Source organism: Balaenoptera physalus (assembly GCF_965194825.1).
Source record: "Balaenoptera physalus genome assembly, chromosome: 3".
In the NCBI taxonomy this organism is placed as follows: Eukaryota; Metazoa; Chordata; class Mammalia; order Artiodactyla; family Balaenopteridae; genus Balaenoptera; species Balaenoptera physalus.
In genome coordinates, this window is record NC_138890.1 from 125,165,695 (window position 1) to 125,186,730 (window position 21,036).

The 21,036-nt window shown below is 36.1% G+C and overlaps 1 protein-coding gene across 16 annotated transcripts in view; it reads right to left on the minus strand.

Annotated features, from left to right (window-relative positions):
- Nucleotides 1–21,036, minus strand: part of ERBIN (erbb2 interacting protein) — a 109,378-nt gene that overhangs the window by 73,488 nt on the left and 14,854 nt on the right. For 14 of the 16 annotated variants that reach the window (XR_014262241.1, XM_082457086.1, XM_082457074.1 and 11 more), the window contains exons 2-3: nucleotides 5,255–5,431; nucleotides 1,509–1,556 (exon numbers count right to left, since the gene is read on the minus strand). The exons of 1 other annotated variant lie outside the window; for it this stretch is intronic. Coding sequence is in view for 13 of the 15 variants with exons in the window: in XM_082457086.1 (XP_082313212.1) it covers nucleotides 1,509–1,556; nucleotides 5,255–5,290 (84 nt within the window). In the remaining 2 variants the exon portion in view is untranslated. The remainder of the gene's footprint in view (nucleotides 1–1,508; nucleotides 1,557–5,254; nucleotides 5,432–21,036) is intronic. One more of the 16 variants, XM_082457084.1, reaches the window with a different exon arrangement.

Sequence of the window (21,036 nt, forward strand, 5' to 3'; positions counted from 1 at the left end):
ATATGCTTAATCTATGTTTACATGAAAGTGTATTTTACTGATAAGAATAAGCAGTCTTATTGATCTAATAAGAATTTAATCACTAAAGGGGAATTTAGCTTATACTTGTGTGTTTAAAGAGGTAATAAAAAAAGATTCTAAAAACGAATATACACTTTCTTTTTCAAGAGATTCTAAGACTTCAACTGATAATGAGTTAGGGGGACACTTAAGAAAAACGGGGAAAAAACTCTATCTGCTCTGTCCAATCTGGTAGCCACTAGACACAGTGGCATTTTAACCTGAAAATTCAAGTTAAATCAGACAAAATTTTAAATCTGGTTTCAGTCACACTGACCATATTTTAAATGCTCAATAGCCACAGGTGGCTAATGGATACCATACTAAATAACAGAAGATACAGAACATTTCTATCACTGCAGAAAGTTCTAGGAGACAGCACTAATACAATATTTCAAACTATTATTCTGGTTCATATTATAACTACTGCATGCTTATATTTATATAATATGATAGTATGCAATAACTTGCAAGATATGGCCTAAAAAATCCATTTTCCAGAAATCATAATGGATTTGGAAGTATAACTCCCAGCTGAGAATAATGTACATGAAATGTTATTACCAAATGTACATGGTTTAAGAGTGTAGGGACTTCCCTGGTGGTCCAGTGGTTAAGACTCTGCACTCCCAATGCAGGCGGCACGGGTTCAATCCCTGGTCAGGGAACTAAGATCTCGCATGCCACACAGTGTGGCCAAAAAAAAAAAAAAAAGTGTATTTATTGTACTATATTTATTTAAATCATCTGTGCAGGGCACTTGAGGTAGGAGGCAATTTACAAGGCAGAATAATTGTTAATAAAGGTAAAAAGACTTCCAAGACTTTTCTGTAGTGCTAATCATACTGCAGAACTTCTCAGAAGAGACCATGAATTCAGAAAAAGAAGATTAGACACTTAGCTCTAGGAAACTGCAAAGAGTTTACATCTCAAGTGAAAACTTCCCCAAAAAAACAAAAACAAAAGAAAACTTCCCCAAAAAAACAAAACAAAACAAAACTTCCTGTGGACAGAGACAGTGGAAAGAGCAATTTAGACCTCAGAATAAATTCGGTGGGCCTGAACCAATACAAAAATGGATCCCAATTTAGACTAAAAACTTCTGATTGATAAGAAAGGAGGGGGACCTTAATTATTGAGGTCAGAAGAGGAAAGTACCGTATGAAAGGGAATGAATAACAAGACCCAAAGAGATCCTCCCTTACACAATACTACAAAGAAGTAATAAACCAAAGGGAGAAAGAGTGGCCTGATGGGAACAGGAAGTGATCAACATGGGACCGCTAATTAGAATTTTAGTGTTGTGATATAAGAGCCACTTAGAAATCAGACTTAAAACGGCAGACACAAAAACATTCTAATCAAATGGAGGAAGAGAAGCCAACCAAAAAAAAAAAAAGGCATAATAACTCAAACATTTTCTAACAAAAGAAATTAAAACTACTTACCACTGGGTTGAATTTATCTCCCTGATGTTTCTTAATTGAGCCAACATTCTATGGAAACCATAAAAAGAAACAAAATTAACAATAAAAATAGATCTTTATGACTTTAAGGAATATCTCTTCTAATTTCTTATTTACCTCAAAATGTAAATTAAAATTCTCAATAATTCAGCCCCATAAACTGACACACACAAATTTGCTAACTTCTAAATACATAGCTACCTTCTCAACCAGTCACTGGATTTACTGTTCATAATACATTTATAAACTATTGAGAGCCCTCATCTATATCAAATAATAAATACCTCCCTATCTACCATTAAAACCCCATTTATTTGTGCTTACTGAAAATTAATAAAGTTTTCCCAAGCAAATAAACTCTAATCACCAATTATATTTAAATTTAGTAATTTTTGATGGTTCTATGTAGCAGACACTGTTAATTGCTTATCAGTTTCTTCTCCCTTTCCAGAATTTTCCTTATTCAGGGTGGTAATGGACCCAGCTAAAAACCCACTTTTGAGCTTTCCAAGAAGGGTGAACAGGTAATGGATGACACAATTAAGATCAATGACATATACTTAGAAGTCTACTTTGGGGGTGGGATGGGGGTTGGTCCTGGAAAAACATTTGCTTTCCTTATCCAGGGACAGATGTGAACATGTCTACTACTATCCTATGACCATGAGTCAACAAGCATGAGGATTAAAAAGCTACCAAAAAGGCTGACAGAGTAGAAAGACAAAACAAGCTGGGGGTCTCTAATAGCACAGTTGAGTAGCTGAACTACAGAAACATCTGGATTTCTTGGTTTATAAGAAGACTAAACCCCTATTTGTTTAAACCATTGCTAGGTTTTCTGTACCTGTAACCAACACATTCCAAAATAAGACAGCCCAAAACCCAAAATAACAGCATTAACGTATATACATCATAAATAATCTTTTTTTAAAGTTATTAATAAGTATGTGTTTCAGAATTTACAGGGTCACTTTAAATATATTGGGCTATATGTCTCTATGCTAAATTGTTTAGGACTGCTGAGCTGTTTAACCTTCTCCACAAATTCCACCCATAGTACATGCCACAAAAAATACCTTTGCATATATCAAGCAAAGATGGCCACTTAATTTGTCACTCAAGGTACTCCCATATACATAGTAGTCTGGTAAAATGGCATTGCCAATGAACTGAGATGGAATAAGGCTACAGAAGGAGCAGGTTAGAGAGAAGAGAGAAGGAAGTTTGTGTTTAGAGACTTTAGCTTGAAATACCTGAAAGCTGTCCTACTGCGATCCTACATAGGCAGTTGGATATGGGTATTCAGAGATGTGGGGAGAAATCCAAACTAAGGATATAAATTTGTAAGTTATCTGTTTAGAGATAATATTTAAAGTAATGACATTAGATGAAAGAATCAAGGGCATGAATGTGGACAAAAGAGTACAGATTCAAGAAAGAAAGAAAAGAAGGGAAGGAAGGAAGGGAGGGAAGAAAACAGATTCAATGATTGAGCCCTGAGATATTATAAAAATAGGTCATAAAGAAAAAATAGAACCAGAAATAGAACATTGAAGAGAAGCAGTCAGTGAGTCAAGAGAAACTACCCCCCAACCACCCACCCAAAGTGTGATATCCTAAAAGCTAAATGGAAAAAAATGTTTCAAGGAGGAAGTTATCAACTATGTTAGTAAGAACTTTGTCACTGTGTAATAATGTAAAGGTCATTGATTATCTTACTGGGCAGTGGTAGAGACAAAACACTGTTTGGAGGGGATTCAAGAAATAGGAAGAGGATAATCTGACATAGCAAATACAGGCAACTCAGGTAGTTTAGCTAAAAAAGACATTGGAAAAATAGAGCAGTAGAGAGAGCAGAATGTGAATCAAGAGTCACAGCAGTGGATTTGTAGTCAGATGCGAATAATCTAGTAAGAGAAAGAGATACATTTTTATAAAGAGATTTGGAAAACCATTCATAGACCATCCTAACAAAGTTTCCCACCAGTTTCAAAAAAAAAGCTGCTCATGAGGAGGAGAACAAAACAAAAGAAACCTCGGGTGCCATGGTACAACTAGCTAAACGAAATTCACTTAGGGTATTTTTTAAACTGCTACAGATTACCGTAGCTTCGCCCTAGAGATTCTGATTTAGGAGATGAGATATAAAACTCAAGATTCTTTATCATACACAAAATGCTGATGTGATACTTTTTTCTAACAGTTTCAACAATAATCAACCCATAGTCAGTATTATTTCATCTATACTCAAACCACCATCTTTTCCCCTTTCCATCCTTTTTTGATAAACTCTCATTTGGGGGATTACTGTACCAACTGAAAAGTGAAATCACTATAAAGGTTTTCTAAAATACAGTATGTTATACTTCCCTATGGATCTGAAGAGATCACAAGTTATACTTGGCTAGATTTAAGAGAAATCTTATGTTGGAACCATCTTTTTAAATGAGTTCAGAAGTTGAAATGCACAACAAAGGCTCCTCAGGCATGCCCATAGCCATTAGATGGTATTTAGTGGTTGTGTAAGATCATTTTAGTTTAATCATGGCTATCACAGTATTTGCTAATCTGTATTTGGTACAACCTGTGCTTAATTCTGAGGCATTTTATGGACATTATTAACCCATTACCGGTAAGTACATGAATAGTAAACAATGAAAATAGTTATATGCAAAAGAGCAAAAATAAAAACGTAAAAAAACCTATGTAATGAAAAAAACAAATGCTGTATAGGAGCATTTGATTCTGAAAGACAAAAATAACTGAACGTATAAAATGTGCTATGCCTACAACATATACAGCAAGAAATGAGGAAAGGAGGCTGGTGAAATAGCTAAATTTCACACTTACAAGGTCAATGCTGCTGTCTGACCCCTGCTAGCCTAATTCTGATTCAGTAGAAAGCTGAGAGCTTCTTCAACGTCAGCACTGTTAATCAAACTTTCACATCAAACCATGGTTAGCCTAAATATGCCCCCAAAAAAATCTTAATGTGGAATAAAACAGTTGACATACATACTGAAGTTACACAGAGTTCCCACATTTGCATAAACTTCCACTTTATATTTTTACAAATAACTTACATAATAAAAAAGACCTTTAGAGTACAGTTTGGCAATGCATACATCCATATAACCAACAGCAACCAAGATATAAAATCTTTCTATCACCCCAGAAAGTTCCCATGTGCTACTTTCCAGTCAACACCCTGGCCAAGGCAACCTATCCTAAATAAGAGTGCTATGACATTTGTGTACAAGTATTAGGAGAATGCAGGCTTCAGTTCTTGTGGGTAAATATGGGAGTGAAATTGCTAGATCAAAGTCTATAAGCATGTTTAATTTTATTAAAAAAAAAAAAGGAATAAACAAACAAGTCATTTTACAAACTGGTTTTATCACTTAACACTCCCCGAGTTCCATCCAATTAAATCCTCACCAACACTCGATATTCTGTCTTTCTTAATATTAACCTATGTAGTAGGTGCGGACAAGTAGCTCGCTGTATTTGTGTTTTGCATTTCTCTAATTACAAAATGGCATAGCAGAGCCTCATCTGTACTTGGAACTCAGTTAGGTGATAAGATACTGGACTCAAGCCTTACATGACACTCTAGTGGGATAAGGCTTTTGGAGAAAAGAGTGACGAATTTTGTATATGGGAGGATTGCAAATTATTGTACAAGAGGATATACTATATTAGAAAACAATTCTCCATGAACATCTCACATTTCTGCATGGTCTGGGTCCACTGAGCAATGTCATTTACAGCCAATTTAAGATGTTTATACAAGGATACATTCCAGATAATAACACTCAGCAACATTGAGACAGTTCAGTGTCCTCTCTCCAGAGACGATTTGTTTAAATTCCAGAGTAAAAATAAGGTTTCTCTCTCTCACTCTCCTGAGGAGAAGGATAGACAGGTCATCAGTGGTCCTGTGAAAGATCAGAGTTTCCTAATTTGGGGTTCCCCTTCTGTAATGCACACTACTATCTGTGCAGGCACCATCTGACCCTCACTCTGAAGCTCTATGAAGATTTAGCCTCGGGTAACTGACACAAAATATTGCCCTGGTTGCTGCTTTTTCAGGGAGTAATAAACCCTTTGTTTCTGGTCTAGAAGTCTTGTGTTTTCTGGCAAGTTAACATTTTAACTTGTAAGTAGGGTAAAACCTCAGACTCTTTACTGTTTCTGATTTAACCAGCGTAATTTAAGAAACATGGCCACGATGTTTTATACCACCTAAGATCAAGAGATGCAGAGTCTATTTCCCCAATCCTTGAATTTGGGCTGAACTGTGACTTGCTTATACCAACTCAATGTGGCAGAAGTTAGGCAAGTAACAGTGCCTATGCCTCAAGAAGATTTACAACTTCTGCTTTTACCTTCCTTGAATGCAGCCCTGAGGACATGATGCTGTAATTCTTTGTAGGATAAAAGACCACATGCTGATTCACAAATTCAAGAGCTATATAAATTGCTGTAGTTTTAAGCTTAAGTTTACCAACTGTATTGATTTTTTCAAAGAGAAAACTTCATAATTTGTTCATTTACTGATGGGACATTTTCCATTTCCCTGATTTCACTTTTCTCTATTTTTTCAGCCTTTTATTTATTTTGAATTTGTCTCTCTTTTTCTGACTCTTAGGGTAAAGCTTATTAAGTAATTGATTCTAATACTTTATTCTTCAAGATTTAAAGCTATAAATTCTGAGATGCACTTCATAAAATTTGATATGTTGTCTTTTTGTTGAATTTGTTTAAAATGCTAATTTCCCATTTGATTTATTATTTTACCCATGAGTTATTCAGAATCATCTTAATTTCAAAACATTCAGGGATTGGGAATTCCCTGGCAGTCCAGTTGTTAGGACTTGGAGCTCTCACTGCCGAGGGCCCAGGTTCAATCCCTGGTTGAAGAACTAAGATCCCACAAGCCGCGTGGTACAGCCAAAAAAAAAAAAAAAAAAAAAAAATTCAGGGCTCTACTAAACCTCATTTTGTTACTGATTTCTAATTTAATTCCACTGTAATCAGAGAAAATAATATTATGATTTCAAGTCTTCACAACATGTTGAAGTTTTGACAGCCCACATGAGATCTACCGAGGTGAGTGTTTCATGTATATTTAAATGTCACATTCTGCATCTCTTGGGTTTAGTGTTCAAAAAATGTCAGGTTAAATTGATTGAGAGTGGTGTGCAAATCTTCTGTACCCTTACTAATTTATGGCATTCTTTTTCTACTAATTACTGAAAAGTACTGAAATCTCTAACCGTAAGTGTAAATATGTTTTATTTCTGTCAATTTTTATTTCATGTATTTTGAATCTCTTATAAAGTATCAATAAATACACATTTGGGGTTCTTGTACCTTCTGAGGAATGGATCCTTTTAACATATAAAATGTCCTTTCTCTCTGCTAATAATCCTTGTCTTGAAGTATAGTTTGCCTGATATCACTATAGCCATAGGAACTTTCTTTTGATAAGTGTTAATGTATATTTTTCCAACTATTACTTTTAACCAAATTTGTCTTTAAAGTGCCTATTTGTATGAAGCATATAGTTGGGTCTTACTATTTTATCCAATCTGACAATTTCTATGTATTGATGGTAGGCTTAGACCATTTATATTTAATATAATTACCGGTGTGATTTAAGTTTATTACATTACTATTTATTTTTTATTTGTTCTTTGTTCCTTTTTTTCCTGCCTTCAAATATAGTTATTTTTTCCCTATATTATCTCATTTTATGGACTTTAAGCTATACATATATATTTTGTGGTTGCTCTAGGAATGTACAGTATGTATTCTTAATTCATCATAGTCCACCATCAAATAATATTATACTATTCTAATTATACTATGTAATTTTATATATGATGTAACAAATGTAAGAGTATAATTTATTTATGTCTACTCTCGCTCATATTTCATGCTATTATCATAAATTTTACTTCTACATATTATAAATCCCACAATTTTTTTTGTTTTACACTATTCAACTGTCATTTATATAAATTTAAAAACCAGAAAATAGACTTTCATATTTATTCACACATTCACCATTTCTTAGTCTATTTCTTACTACTATCAAGCCCATTTGAACAGTTTTTTTAAAAGATACTGCATTTTTCAGTTCTAGAAAACATCTGGTGTTGGTACAAAGTTCCCAATACTCTCCTGAAATACTCAACCCCTCACATGTTATCCTGTAAATTGTTTTAAAATCATTGTCTCCTAACTCATTGACTCCTAACTCTGGGTCATCTAATAAGTCTGGTTTTGTTAACTGTTTTCTCTTAATTATACAATCATATTTTCCTTTTTCTTTGTATATTTCATAATTTTTCACAGTATTCTAGATGCCTTTTATAAAATAACAGTTGAGAACTGAATGTAATATTGTTAAGTTTTACTTATTACCCAGAGAGTCTATGCTCTTCTCTCAGTTAGGATGAATGATAATTCAGATTCCTAGTAGAACCAATTTGAGCTGGGACTGGCTGCAGCTTTAATTAGAGTGAATTCTTCTGTGATCAATTCAACCTCCAACTTCCCATCTCCAACCACAGCCATATCTTTTTGATCTTGTCAAAATTTGAGATAGGAAGAATTTGGGCTGCAATTCCAGATATTTTTGGTTCGGTTTACCTTTAGATTCAACCCCAGCAGTGTCCCATAATTCAAGAACCATTAGAATTTGCAGAACTACACATTTCTATAGGTTTTTTTCAACTAAGCCTCTACTCCTCTTTATGGCAAAATTCAAGGTGGATAAAATTATCAGGTTTAATGATTTAATTTTGCCTTTGGGGCTCTGTCAGATTCCTATCCCTTCACAAAAGCCCACACTGTCACTTGAGGACTGGATGATTTATATTCATCCCTTCAGTCTTTCCATTTATGGTAAGTCCTGCTTCATCCTATACTGAAATCTGGTTGGGAAACTGCCACACTCTTGACTCACCTCTGAGAGGTTCATGTACCTACGGAAATCAGTTCACTAAGGCTTCCTTGATTCCACTGATTTTTTGCTAGCTCTATTTTTTTTTTTTTTTTAAGTGTGATTTTTATTCTTTACAGGTTTTTCTTATTCTTACCAGGGGACCAAAAAATTTTTGTGCCTTCCTATATGCTAACTAGAAGCAGAAATACTAGGAGAAAGTGCAATAAAATTTCTGGGGAAAAAACAAACAAACAAACAAAAAGAAATACTAGGAGATTTCCAGGGTAGATAAAACAGTTCTCTTTATAGAAAAGATACTCCCATGGAAGATTGCCAGTCTGACTCACCCCTTTGTGAAACAAACTTGGTCAAGGTAGAAGAAAAAACTTCAGAATTCTCCTCCATCTCAGTTTAGAAGGAATGACAATTTATGGAACAAAAAGAGGGCCTAATTATTTTTACAGAAAAATCTTTCATTCCACAATTAGAAATAAGACTACAAATGCAAACATCCCAGCTAGAATTGGTTTATTTAACTCTGAAAACCTAACATTAGATCATTCTATAATCAGAGGGAGGAAGCAGAGGGAGAATGAGGAAAGAAAGCAGCTCAGTATGGCTCATAACCAAACTCAGAGAAGGTGAAACTGTGCCAAAAAGGAATACTGAAGGTCTGTGAGTAAATTTCAACTTTTTCTAACACAGAGTTCGTTCTGTTATCTTCAACAATAAGTCAATAAAGCTGTGCAAAGAGACGTTTGTTGGCAATATGCATCACAAACATATATTCACAATGATGTTGTGCTTATTTAACATGGTAGGAAATTAAATCTTGGCATTATTTCAAACTTAGAAATACTTTCTCATACAGTCTTGACCGGATTCTAAACTATTCCCATAACACAATCCAGTGGCAGGACTAATTTCTTCGTGTGTGTTCCCTTATTTCTCTTTACTTCCTAGTATTCATCTCTATGCCAGAGTAAATTCCCAATCTTCTTAGTTTCTGCTAATGACTTATAACAACTTCTTTTCCTCCTTGAACTCATTACACATGATTTGGGGAGCCTTGATGGGTACAGAACAAGATGCTCAAATAAACCAAGGAGAACCCTAGTTCTCTAAGATATTCTAAGGAACAACTGATTTTGATCACATGCAGAAATATAAGACACCGAGTAGGTGTTATTTTTCCTCCCATCTTAAAAAGGACCTCTCCTGAGGATATCTCTCCAGTTACTAACCCATTTCTCTGCTCCCTTTTACAGCAAAATTCCAAACAAGTTGTCTATATGCACTGACTTCAATTATTTCATCAACAGTTCTCAAACCCATTCCAATCACATTTTTGTCCCAATCACTTCAATGGAAACTGTTCTTCCTAGATCATTAATGGCCTACCTATTGCCAAATCCAACAGACAATTCTAAGTTCATCTCTCACTTGACTTAGTAGTAGCATTACTCCCCACTACTTTACCCATTTTCTTCACTTAGCTTCCAAGACACCACATCCTCCTGATTTTGTTCCTACACCACTGGCCAGGCCTCAGTCTCCTTTGCTAATTGCTGCACTTTATGTCAACCTCTTAACACATTATAGTGACTGAGAATACAGATGTTGGCCCTCTTCTCTATCTATACTCATACCTTTGGTAATCATCCAGTTTCAAATCTTGAAATATTATCAACTCTTTCAATACTAAGTACTCTACCGACACCTGTCTTAGTTTGGGTTCTCTCAAAAACAAAGGCTGAGGTAAAGACTTGAATGCAGATAGTCTGTCTAAGAAATGACCTGAGGGAGCAGTGAGAGTATGAGATATGGAGGAAAAGCCAATATAAGAAATGGTATATTATCAAAGTCATCCCTAAGGACAACTGGGGTTCATTCTACTTAAACTCCCTGAGACAGGCGCACAGGAGGTCTCAGAACTGTCTGCCTATAGGATGAGAGGCAAGCTGTTATCCATCTGCTCCTGTCTCCCACTAGTTAAGGACTGCTTCTATGGACATTAACTTTCCCAAACCACAAGCCCATGCTTGCTTTCTGGTCTAGATGGCCTCCCACAGCAGAGAAATCGCTGGGGCTCACTTTCACTAAAAAGACAAATAACAAAACTTAACAATGGGCAAAGGTTTGAAGAGGCATTTCTCCAAAGAAATACCAATGGCCAATAAGCACATAAAAAGATGATCAACATCATCAGTCATTAGGAAAATATAAATCAAAACCACAAAGAGATAAAATTTTATACCAACTAGGGATGGTTACAATAAAAAAGGTAGGTATCAGGACAGATGTGGAGAAATTGAAACCCTCATACATTGCTGATGTAAATGTAAATTGTTGTAGTCACTTTTGAAAAACAATTTGGCAGTTCCTCCAAAAAGTTAAAACATAGTTACCATATGACCCATCAATTCCACTCCTAGGTATAAAACCAAGAGGACTGAAAACACCTGTTTTCAGAAAAACCTGTAACTAATGTTCATAGCAGCATTATCCATAGTGGCCAAAAAGTAGAAACAATCTAATATCTATCAACTAATGAATGGAGAAACAAAATGTTTTATATCCATACAATGAAATGCGTATTATTCAGCTATATAAAGAGATGAACTACTGATAAAGGATACAACATGGATGAACCTTGGAAACTTTATGCTATGGTAAAGAAGCCAGACACGAAAGGCCATATACTGTACGATTCCATTTTTATGAAATGTCTCAAACAGGCAAATTTATAGAAACAGAAAGCAGATTAGTAGTTCAGGGTCTAGGGGCAGTGGGAAACAGGAGTGACTGCTCATGGGTATGGAGTTTGGGGAAATGATGAGATTTTTTGGACTCAGATGATGATGACGGTTGCAGGGCCCTGTAAATGTACTAAAAATTACTGGATTGTACACTTTAAACAGGTGAACTTTATTGTATGTGAATTAGAGCTCGATGGAAAAATAGCTTAAAAAAAAGAAAAAAATATCAGGACACTGGTTAATGCCACTATGATGTATTAATACAAAAGATTCCAAACTGATTTCCTAATCCCATTCAGTTAGCACCTGACTTTTCATTTCAATTTATTTTACCACCTTCCTTCTCCCTTTAAAACCTTAAAATAAGTTACTTATACGCAACCCCATAATCTAATCCCAACTAAAGTTTTACAACTTTACTGAGCCAAATCCTTTGCTCAGCTGAGGCCCTTTACCTTACCACAGACTCCTCCTTTCCACCTGACACTTCAATATGCTAATTACTTCTTTGTTCTTTAAGTGGCATTTTAAATGAAGCTGTCTATAAATAAAATGTTTTTATGCAGCGTGTACAGTGCCCTAGAAACTGAGCCAAAGCTGTTGAAAAGCATGACCTGATTTGCAAATCCTGGACACAAGTGCCCTAGTGCTTGAAATTCCACCATTATTTATTTTGGACACTCTCCAAACAACCTCTATTAAAATGCAAATCCACCTGGTGAAGACAAGGCCCTAATTTCTTAAGGTAAATTTCCTTACAGTATTTCCTAAGTTCAAGAGAAAAGGAGCTATAGAGAAGGAACCACGAGCAAAGAGCAGAAAAAGGTAGAAACCAGCAAATGAGCATGTGCGCGCGCGCGCGCACACACACACACACACACACACACACACACACACACAGAGAGGCAGGTTTGAAATCATTTTTCTGTACAGCTAATGTGTTTGTTTTGAGGTTAACTTAGCCTAATTATGATTATAAACACCACAAACCTTCCAAAGAAAACCAGATCTTAACACTTTGTTACAGAAGGATTTTAAAAGCTTAATTATTAACACTTATAAGTAAAAGCTTAAAAATACCACCACTTGATCAAAGTCTTATGTATAAAAAGTTTCACTTTTAGAAGGATTCAGATTAATATCTTAGGTATATTTATAATTTTATTAACTCATTCTAAATTTTAAGTATATTTATAATTTTATTAACTCATTCTAAAAATCTCTTAGGGCTGAAGACATTTATTTTTTAAGTAAAATAGCATTATATACGTAGAGAAGAAGAGAAGCAAACCCAAATTTTAAGCTGCTTCTACTTCTAAATGTCCCACCTATACCTAAATCATCTTGTGCTTATCTGATAGACAATGTGTGGAATTAGCCTTAATTTGTCAAACATTACTTTTGAAAGTACTTTTTTTAAGTAACAAATTTCTTTAAAATTCTCTGTAGAAAAGGAAGTGGGAAAATGTTGTGAGAACAGCTAAGAACTGCCAGGTGCTTTGTGCCAAATTCATTCACATACTGAACTCTGACATCCCTCTAAATTAGCTATTATATACACATTTAAATATAAACAAAGATCACAGGACAAACAAGAGGCAAGTCTTAAAGCTCCAAGTATAACAGTGTTCCATATCATCAATGATTCTCAATGAATGAAAGGACACCTTAGGTCCAAAAACATCAAGGACCGACATGATAATAATGACACTTTCAATATTCCTGTTGAGAAAACATTTATAGGCATATGTATGAGTTTGGGAGTCTTTTGCAATAAAACCCCATGGCCTATGGGTGGAAACAATTCTAAAATTTCAACAGAGATATTCCACCTATCCCAAAATGGATGACAGGGAAAAATGACATAGACACCATTAGAATAACTTCCCAGTTCACAATGACCCCTTCCTTTCTCCAAGAAAAGGTGACCGCAAATCCATAAAATATTACAGTCAATGCAATTTAAAAAAATATAGCCCTTAAGGCAATACAATGGCACCAAAGACAGTCTTTTCAACAGATGGTACCAGAACAACCAATCACATTCAAAGGAATGAACCTAGACACAGAACTTATACCTGTCACTAAAATTAAATCAAAATTGATCACAGGCCTAAATGTAAAACATGAAACTATAAAACTCCTAGAAGACAACATAGAAGAAAACCTAGAAGACCTTGAGTATGGTGATGATTTTTTAGATACAACATCCAAGGCACAATGCATGAAAGAAATAATTGATAATAAGCTAGACTTTGTTAAAACTATAAACCTGTTCTGCAATGTGAAGAGAATGGCAGGCAACAGACTGGCAGAAAATATAACTGGCCCTCCATATTCACAGGTTCTGCATCCTCAGATTCAACCAAACTTGGATCAAAAAAAAGCTTCCCTGGTGGCGCAGTGGTTGAGAGTCTGCCTGCCAATGCAGGGGACACGGGTTCGAGCCCTGGTCTGGGAAGATCCCACATGCCGCGGAGCAACTAGGCCCGTGAGCCACAATTACTGAGCCTGCGCGTCTGGAGCCTGTGCTCCGCAACAAGAGAGGCCGCGACAGCGAGAGGCCCGCGCACCGCAATGAAGAGTGGCCCCCACTCGCCGCAACTAGAGAAAGCCCATGCACAGAAACGAAGACCCAACACAGCCAAAAATAAATAAATAAATAAATAAATAAAATTTTAAAAATTAAAAATTTGACAAAAAATCCCAGAAAGTTTCAAAAAGCCAAACTTGAATTTGCCACAAGCTGGAAACAATTTACATAGTATTTTCATCATACTTACAACAATTTACAAAGCATTTACATTGTATTAGGTATTATAAGTAACCCAAGGTGATTTAAAGTACATGGGGAAGGCTTCCCTGGTGGTGCAGTGGTTGAGAATCCGCCTGCCAATGCAGATGACACGGGTTCGAGCCCTGGTCTGGGAAGATCCCACATGCCATGGAGCAACTAAGCCCGTGCACCACCAACTACTAAGCCTGAGCTCTAGAGCCCGCATGCCACAACTACTGAAGGCCGCACGCCTAGTGCCAATGCTCTGCAACAAGAGAAGCCACCGCAGTGAGAAGCCCGTGCACCGCAACGAAGAGTAGCCCCTGCTCGCTGCAACTAGAGAGAAGCCTGCACGCAGCAACGAAGACCCAACGCAGCCAAAAATTAAAAATAAATAAATAAATAAATTTTAAAAAATAAAAAATAAAGTATATAGGGAAGACATGCCTTGGTTACATGCAAATACTATGCCATTTTACATAAGGGACTTGAGCATCATCAGGTTTTGTTATCCTGGGACAAGGGAGGGTCCTCGAACTACTCCCGCCCCCTCCCCCATATGTGGGAGCACTGTATTTGCAAAAGATACAACTGATAAAGGACTGTTATTCAAAGTACACAAAGAACTCTGAAAACCCAACAAGAAAACAAACAATCCAATTAAAAAATTGCAAAGATCCTAACACTCTCACGTCACCAAAGAAGATATACAGATGGCAAATAAGCACATGAAAAGATGCTCCACATCATAAGTCATCAGGGAAATGCAAATTAAAACAAGATATCGGGCTTCCCTGGTGGTGCAGTGGTTGAGAATCTGCCTGCTAATGCAGGGGATGCGGGTTCGAGCCCTGGTCTGGGAAGATCCCACATGCCACGGAGCAACTAGGCCCGTGAGCCACAACTACTGAGCCTGCGCGTCTGGAGCCTGTGCTCCGCAACAAGAGAGGCCACGATAGTGAGAGGCCCGCGCACCGCGATGAAGAGTGGCCCCCACTTGCCGCAACTAGAGAAAGCCCTCGCACAGAAACGAAGACCCAACATAGCAATCAATCAATCAATCAATCAATAAATCTTTAAAAAAAAAAAAAAAGATATCACTGTAAACCTATTAGAATGGCCGAAATCTGGAACACTGACAACACCAAATGCTGGTGAGGATGTGAAACTCTCATTCAGTGCTGGTGGAAATGCAAAATGGTACAGCCATTTTGGAAGACAGCTTGGCAGTTTCTTACAAAACTTAATGTACTCCTACCATACAATCCAGCAATCATGCTCTTTGGTATTTATCCAAAGGAACTGGAAACTTATGACCACAAAAAAAACCTGCAGGTGTATGTTTATAGCAGCTTTATTCATAACTGCCACTACTTGAAAGCAATCAAGATGTCCTTCAGTAGGTGAATGGATAAATAAACTGTGGTACATATTCAGAGGTTAAGAAGAAATGTGCTATCAAGCCATGGAGGAACCTTAGATGCATACTGCAAAGAAGAAGAAGCCTGAAAAAAACATACACACATATGTGATTCCAACCACATGATATTCCAGAAAAGGGAAAACTATGGAGACAGTGAATAGATCAGAGGTTTCCAGGGGTTGGGCGTGGAAGGAGGATGAACAGGCAGAGCACAGAGGATTTTTAGGGCAGTGAATCTACTCTGTAAGATACTGTAATGACGAATACATGCCATTATACATTTGTCCAAATCCACAGAATGTGCAACACCAAGAGTGAACCCAAATGTAAACTATGGACTGTGGGTGATAGTTATGTGTCAATGTAGGTTCACTAACTGCAACAAACGTACCACTCTAGTGGGGGATGATGAAGGAGAGGCTATGCATATGTGGGAACAACGTTGTATATAGGAAATCTCTGTACCTTAGGCTCAATTTGGCTGTGAACCTAAAACTGCTCTGGAAAAAAAAAAAAAAAAGTATATTTTAAAAGAGAACAACTAGTCCTGATGTTTTACTTATTATGAAAAAAAGAATGGATGCACATGAACTGGAAGACTTACAATCTCTGTCAGTGGTACTCATATTCCAACATGCAACCACTTAGTTTTAAATAATACCTCACTCTAAGTCACCTCTTTTAACTATCTGGAAAAAAAATTTTTTAAAGCTAACTCAAGCAAACTGGACACCATGCTGCCCAAAATTTGACATTTCCTGGGACTATGAGGATTTTTTTTATAGCAGACATGTGATTGGTTATACACTTGGAAATCTTGAAAATCTGTTAAGCCAGAATCATCTGTACCATATTCTTTGGTATTTTAGTGGTCTCAGTAAAGCATTTGCATTAGGTGCCTATTAACAGCTCTAAACCTGCCTCCTGAGGAAACCACAAGCTTTATAATAGCAAGTACCCCTGTAGAGAAGGAATGCTTGGCTAGTCAGACATAAATACTTATCACTTTCTTAATCTGACAATAAACATACCATTCTCTCAACTGATTTCCAGAGCATCAATAAGCAAAATAGAATTCTGATATGCCATTCTTTCATTAGAAAGCAAAATCCTGAAACTGTCTGCTACTCGGCTAGATAAACTCCAAATTAAAACAGTGATGGTTAGAGGAGTATAAAAAATACTGTCTCCATCTATGTCTATTTTACCCTTAGATCAAGTGAGAGTACCAAAAAAATATATATATATATATATATATGTGTGTGTATACATATATGTGTGATATATATGAATATATATAATATTTTGAAACACACTAGCCTATCCTCATGTATGATCCATCTTTGCTGAGTTTTTTGTATATTATATCATCCTATTTTTATTAAAATACATATATATTAAAAAAAGAGCCTGAGAGCCATGGAATGTGTTGTTAAATTACTGTCAACAATACTGTCCATTCATTACTCAACAGCTCTTACATAAGGGAATTTACATTTTAGAAATCATTTAGAAATTAATGCAAGGAAAATCTTTGAATCCTTTGGAGAACTTGAGATGTATTTCTTTACTCAGGGTAATGAGAACCTTGGCTCCCAGGAAGCTTAGCTAAATCTGATGTTCTATCATAGCTAAATTACTTTAATGTTATATATTTCCTCACTCCTTTCCTTGGATCTGATTTTGTATTTCTATTAACTAGTATTCACATCCTATTAAAAGTCACCTCGAATCTTATTTTTAAGAAGAAATAGTTTTAAAAAACAAAGTCAAACTAAACACACAGGGATCTTAATAAATAACTCTATCATATGGTGAAAAAAATAAAAGAAAAACTGTTAAGGCTTCCCTTGAATTATCATTTGAAAATATCTCCAAATAGACCCCCAAAGTGCTAGAAAGTTATACAGAAAGCTAACTGCATAAGTATAGAGGCTGAATGGCACAATGGATCCTGGCAAAAGAATGCCTATGTGTCTCAGCTTATTTGTTTATCAGAATAAAGGTAGGGCTACTTATAGACTAGGAAAGTAGGACCTCAAATATTTATTCTTTGTCCTCACTTGAGCCTAGAACAGTTCTTAGCACAAGGTAGGTGCTTAAATGCTGTTGTAATATCTAACTTCTAAGCTAGAAGAGAACAGAATCTAGATTCTATATTATCCTCCAAAAATCTACCTCAAATCCTTGCTCCTACATGGTAAGCAGACTATATAGGTGAGACACTGTAGTGCAGGAAAAAACTGTACTCCATAAACTGATACACTGGAACCTCTTCACCTTGTATACAATTCAAAGAACTAAACACTCTACTCTGAAGAAAGTGCCTAATACTAGTATATACGCCAATGCCCGGCAGAAGATACTAGATTAAAAGTAGAACTTTGTTTTTTTAAGGTATGATGAGTAGGTCTAAATTAATTTGTCAAGTATATGCTGAGAATCTATTCATTATGTGTTAAGTACTATGCTATGAAAATAACAGATGGAAACACTATAAAATCCCATCAATAATAAACTACAGCAGAGCTACATAAAATTACAAAACCATTAAAATGCTGTCTTTTTATGCAGAAATGGAAAACTCATAATAAAAAGAGGACAAAGTTAAGAACAATTTTTTTAAAACAAAAAGTATATAATCTTATGCACACATACACAGGCTTAAGAAAAAACTAGAAACACAACAAAATAGAATAGTAATTATCTCAGAGGTGGAACTGCATGTAATTTTTATTTTCTATTTTGAACCTCTCCTTAGGTTAAAAAAATGTCTACACACACAAATATTCCCAACTGATTTTCAACAAAGATGCAAAGCAATTCAATAGAGGAAGAATACAGCCTTTTCAAGAAATGGTGCGGGAGCAGCTGGATACCCAGAGGCCAAAAAGATATCCTTGACCGAAATCTCACACCTTATACAAGAACTGACTCAAAATGGATTAAGATTTAAATGTAAAATGATAGAACTTTCAGAAGAACACACAGAAAATTTTCAGAATACAGGGATAGGCAAAGAGTATTAAGCACCAACCATAAAGAGTGATAAATTGGACCTCATGAAACTAAAAACTTTTGCTCTGCAAAAGACCCTGTTAAAAAAATATTTGCAAACCGCATATCAAGAAAGGATCAGTATCTAGAATATATAAAGAACTCTCAAAATGCAACTGTAAAAAAAAAAAAAAAAAAAAAAAACTAGAAAGTGTATGAAAAACAAGAACAGACATTGCACTGAAGAGATATACAGATGGTGAATAATCATATAAAGGATATTCACCATCATTAACCATCAGGGAAATGAAAATTAAAATATGATGAGATACCACTATGTACCAGAAAGAACGGATAAAATAAAAAGTAGTAAGAAAGTAAGAAATAGTAACACCATCAAATACTGGCAAGGATGTGGAAAAACTGGATCTCTCATACACTGCTGGTGAGAATAATGCAAACTAGTACGGCCACTCTGGAAAGCACTCTGACAGCTTCTTATAAAATTAAACTACACAACACAGCATTACACTCTTAGACATTTATCCCAGAAAAATGAGAACTTATCTCCACAGAAAAACCCGTACATGAATGTTCATAGCCCAAAACTGGAAACAACCTAGATGTCCTTCAACATGAAATAGTTAAACAAACTGGTAGTACATCCATATTGTGGAATACCACTCAGCAATAAAAGTCAATGAGCTATGGGCTTCCCTGGTGGCACAGTGGTTGAGAATCTGCCTGCTAATGCAGGGGACACGGTTTCGAGCCCTGGTCTGGGAAGATCCCACATGCCGCGGAGCAACTAGGCCCGTGAGCCACAACTACTGAGCCTGCGCGTCTGGAGCCTGTGCTCCGCAACAAGAGAGGCCGCGATAGAGAGGCCCGCGCACCCCGATGAAGAGTGGCCCCCGCTTGCCGCGAATAGAGGAAGCCCTCGCACAGAAACGAAGACCCAACACAGCCAAAAAAAAATTAAATAAATAAATAAATAATTAATTAAAGGTGCTAATAATTAAAAAAAAAAAGTCAATGAACTATTACTATAAGCAACAACTTTGATGAATTTCCAGGGAATTAGGCAATTAGCCAATCCCAAAAGTTATATACTGTATGATTCCATTCATACAGTTTTTTTTAATAAGATTTTGCTGGGTTTTTTTTGTTTGTTTTTATTTATTTATTTTTATTTTGGGCTGTGTTGGGTCGTTTCTGTGCGAGCGCTTTCTCTAGTTGCGGCAAGCGGGGACCACTCTTCATCGCGGTGCGTGGGCCTCTCACTGTCACGGCCTCTCTTGTTGCGGAGCACAAGCTCCAGACGCGCAGGCTCAGTAGTTGTGGCTCATGGGCCCAGTTGCTCCGCGGCATGTGGGATCTTCCCAGACCAGGGCTCGAACCCGTGTCCCCTGCATTGGCAGGCAGATTCTCAACCACTGCGCCACCAGGGAAGCCCCCATTCATACAGTTTTGAAAAGACAAAAAGGGAGGGAGGGAAGTATGGGAAGGAGATGTTATTGTAGTAATAAAAGGGCAACAACAGGGATTCTTGTGATGATGGAACTATTTTGTATCCTATCAATTTCAATATCCTGGTTGTGATACTGTACTATAATTCTTCAAGATGTTGCCTCAAGGGGAAAAAATCTCACTATATTATTTCTTAAAACTGCATGTGAATCTACAATTATCTCAAAATAAAAGGCTTAGCTCCAAAGAGAAGCCCAAAATGCAACATTAATAAACTAAGGGAAGAGAGAAAAATGCTAGCATTTTTACTTTTATTTAAAAAAGAAAAAATTTAGTTAAGCTAACCAAAATATCCAAAAATAATTAGAAGAGTTTATATATTTAAGTTTTAAATAAATAGCTAAGCACTTTTTAAAAGTTACAATGCAAACTAAACTCTTAGAAGAAAACACAGGGAAAAACTTCACGACACTGGATTTGGCAGTGAGTTCCTGGCTATGACACCAAAAGCAGAGGCAACAAAAGAAAAATTAGACAACTGGATTTCATCAACATTAAAAAAATTTTGTGCCTCAAGCCACTATCAACAGAGAAAAAGGTAACCCACAAAATGGGAGAAAATATTTGCAAATCATATATCTGGGTAAGGGATTAACATCCAGAATACAGAGAACTCCTAAAGCTCAACAACAACAGAACAACCAGATTCAAAAATGAGCAAAGACATCTCTCCAAAGAAAACATATAAACAAGCATATAAAAAGATGTTCAAAATCACTCATCATTAAGGAAATGTAAATCAAAATGATGAGATACCACCTTCACACACATCAGGATAGCTACTATCCAAAAAACAAAACAAAACAAAACAAAACAGAAAGGGAGTGTTGGCAAGGACGTACTGAAATTAGACCTCTCATTAGACCACTTGTGCTCTGTTGGTGGAAATGTAAAATAAAATAGTACAGGTAACTGTGGAAAACAATATGGCAGTTCATCAAAAAACTAAAAATGAGATTATCATATGTTCCAGCAATTCCATTTCTGCGTATATACCCAAAAGAATTGAAATCAGGGTCTTGAAGAGTAGTATCTGTACACCCATATTTATGGCAGCATTATTCACAATA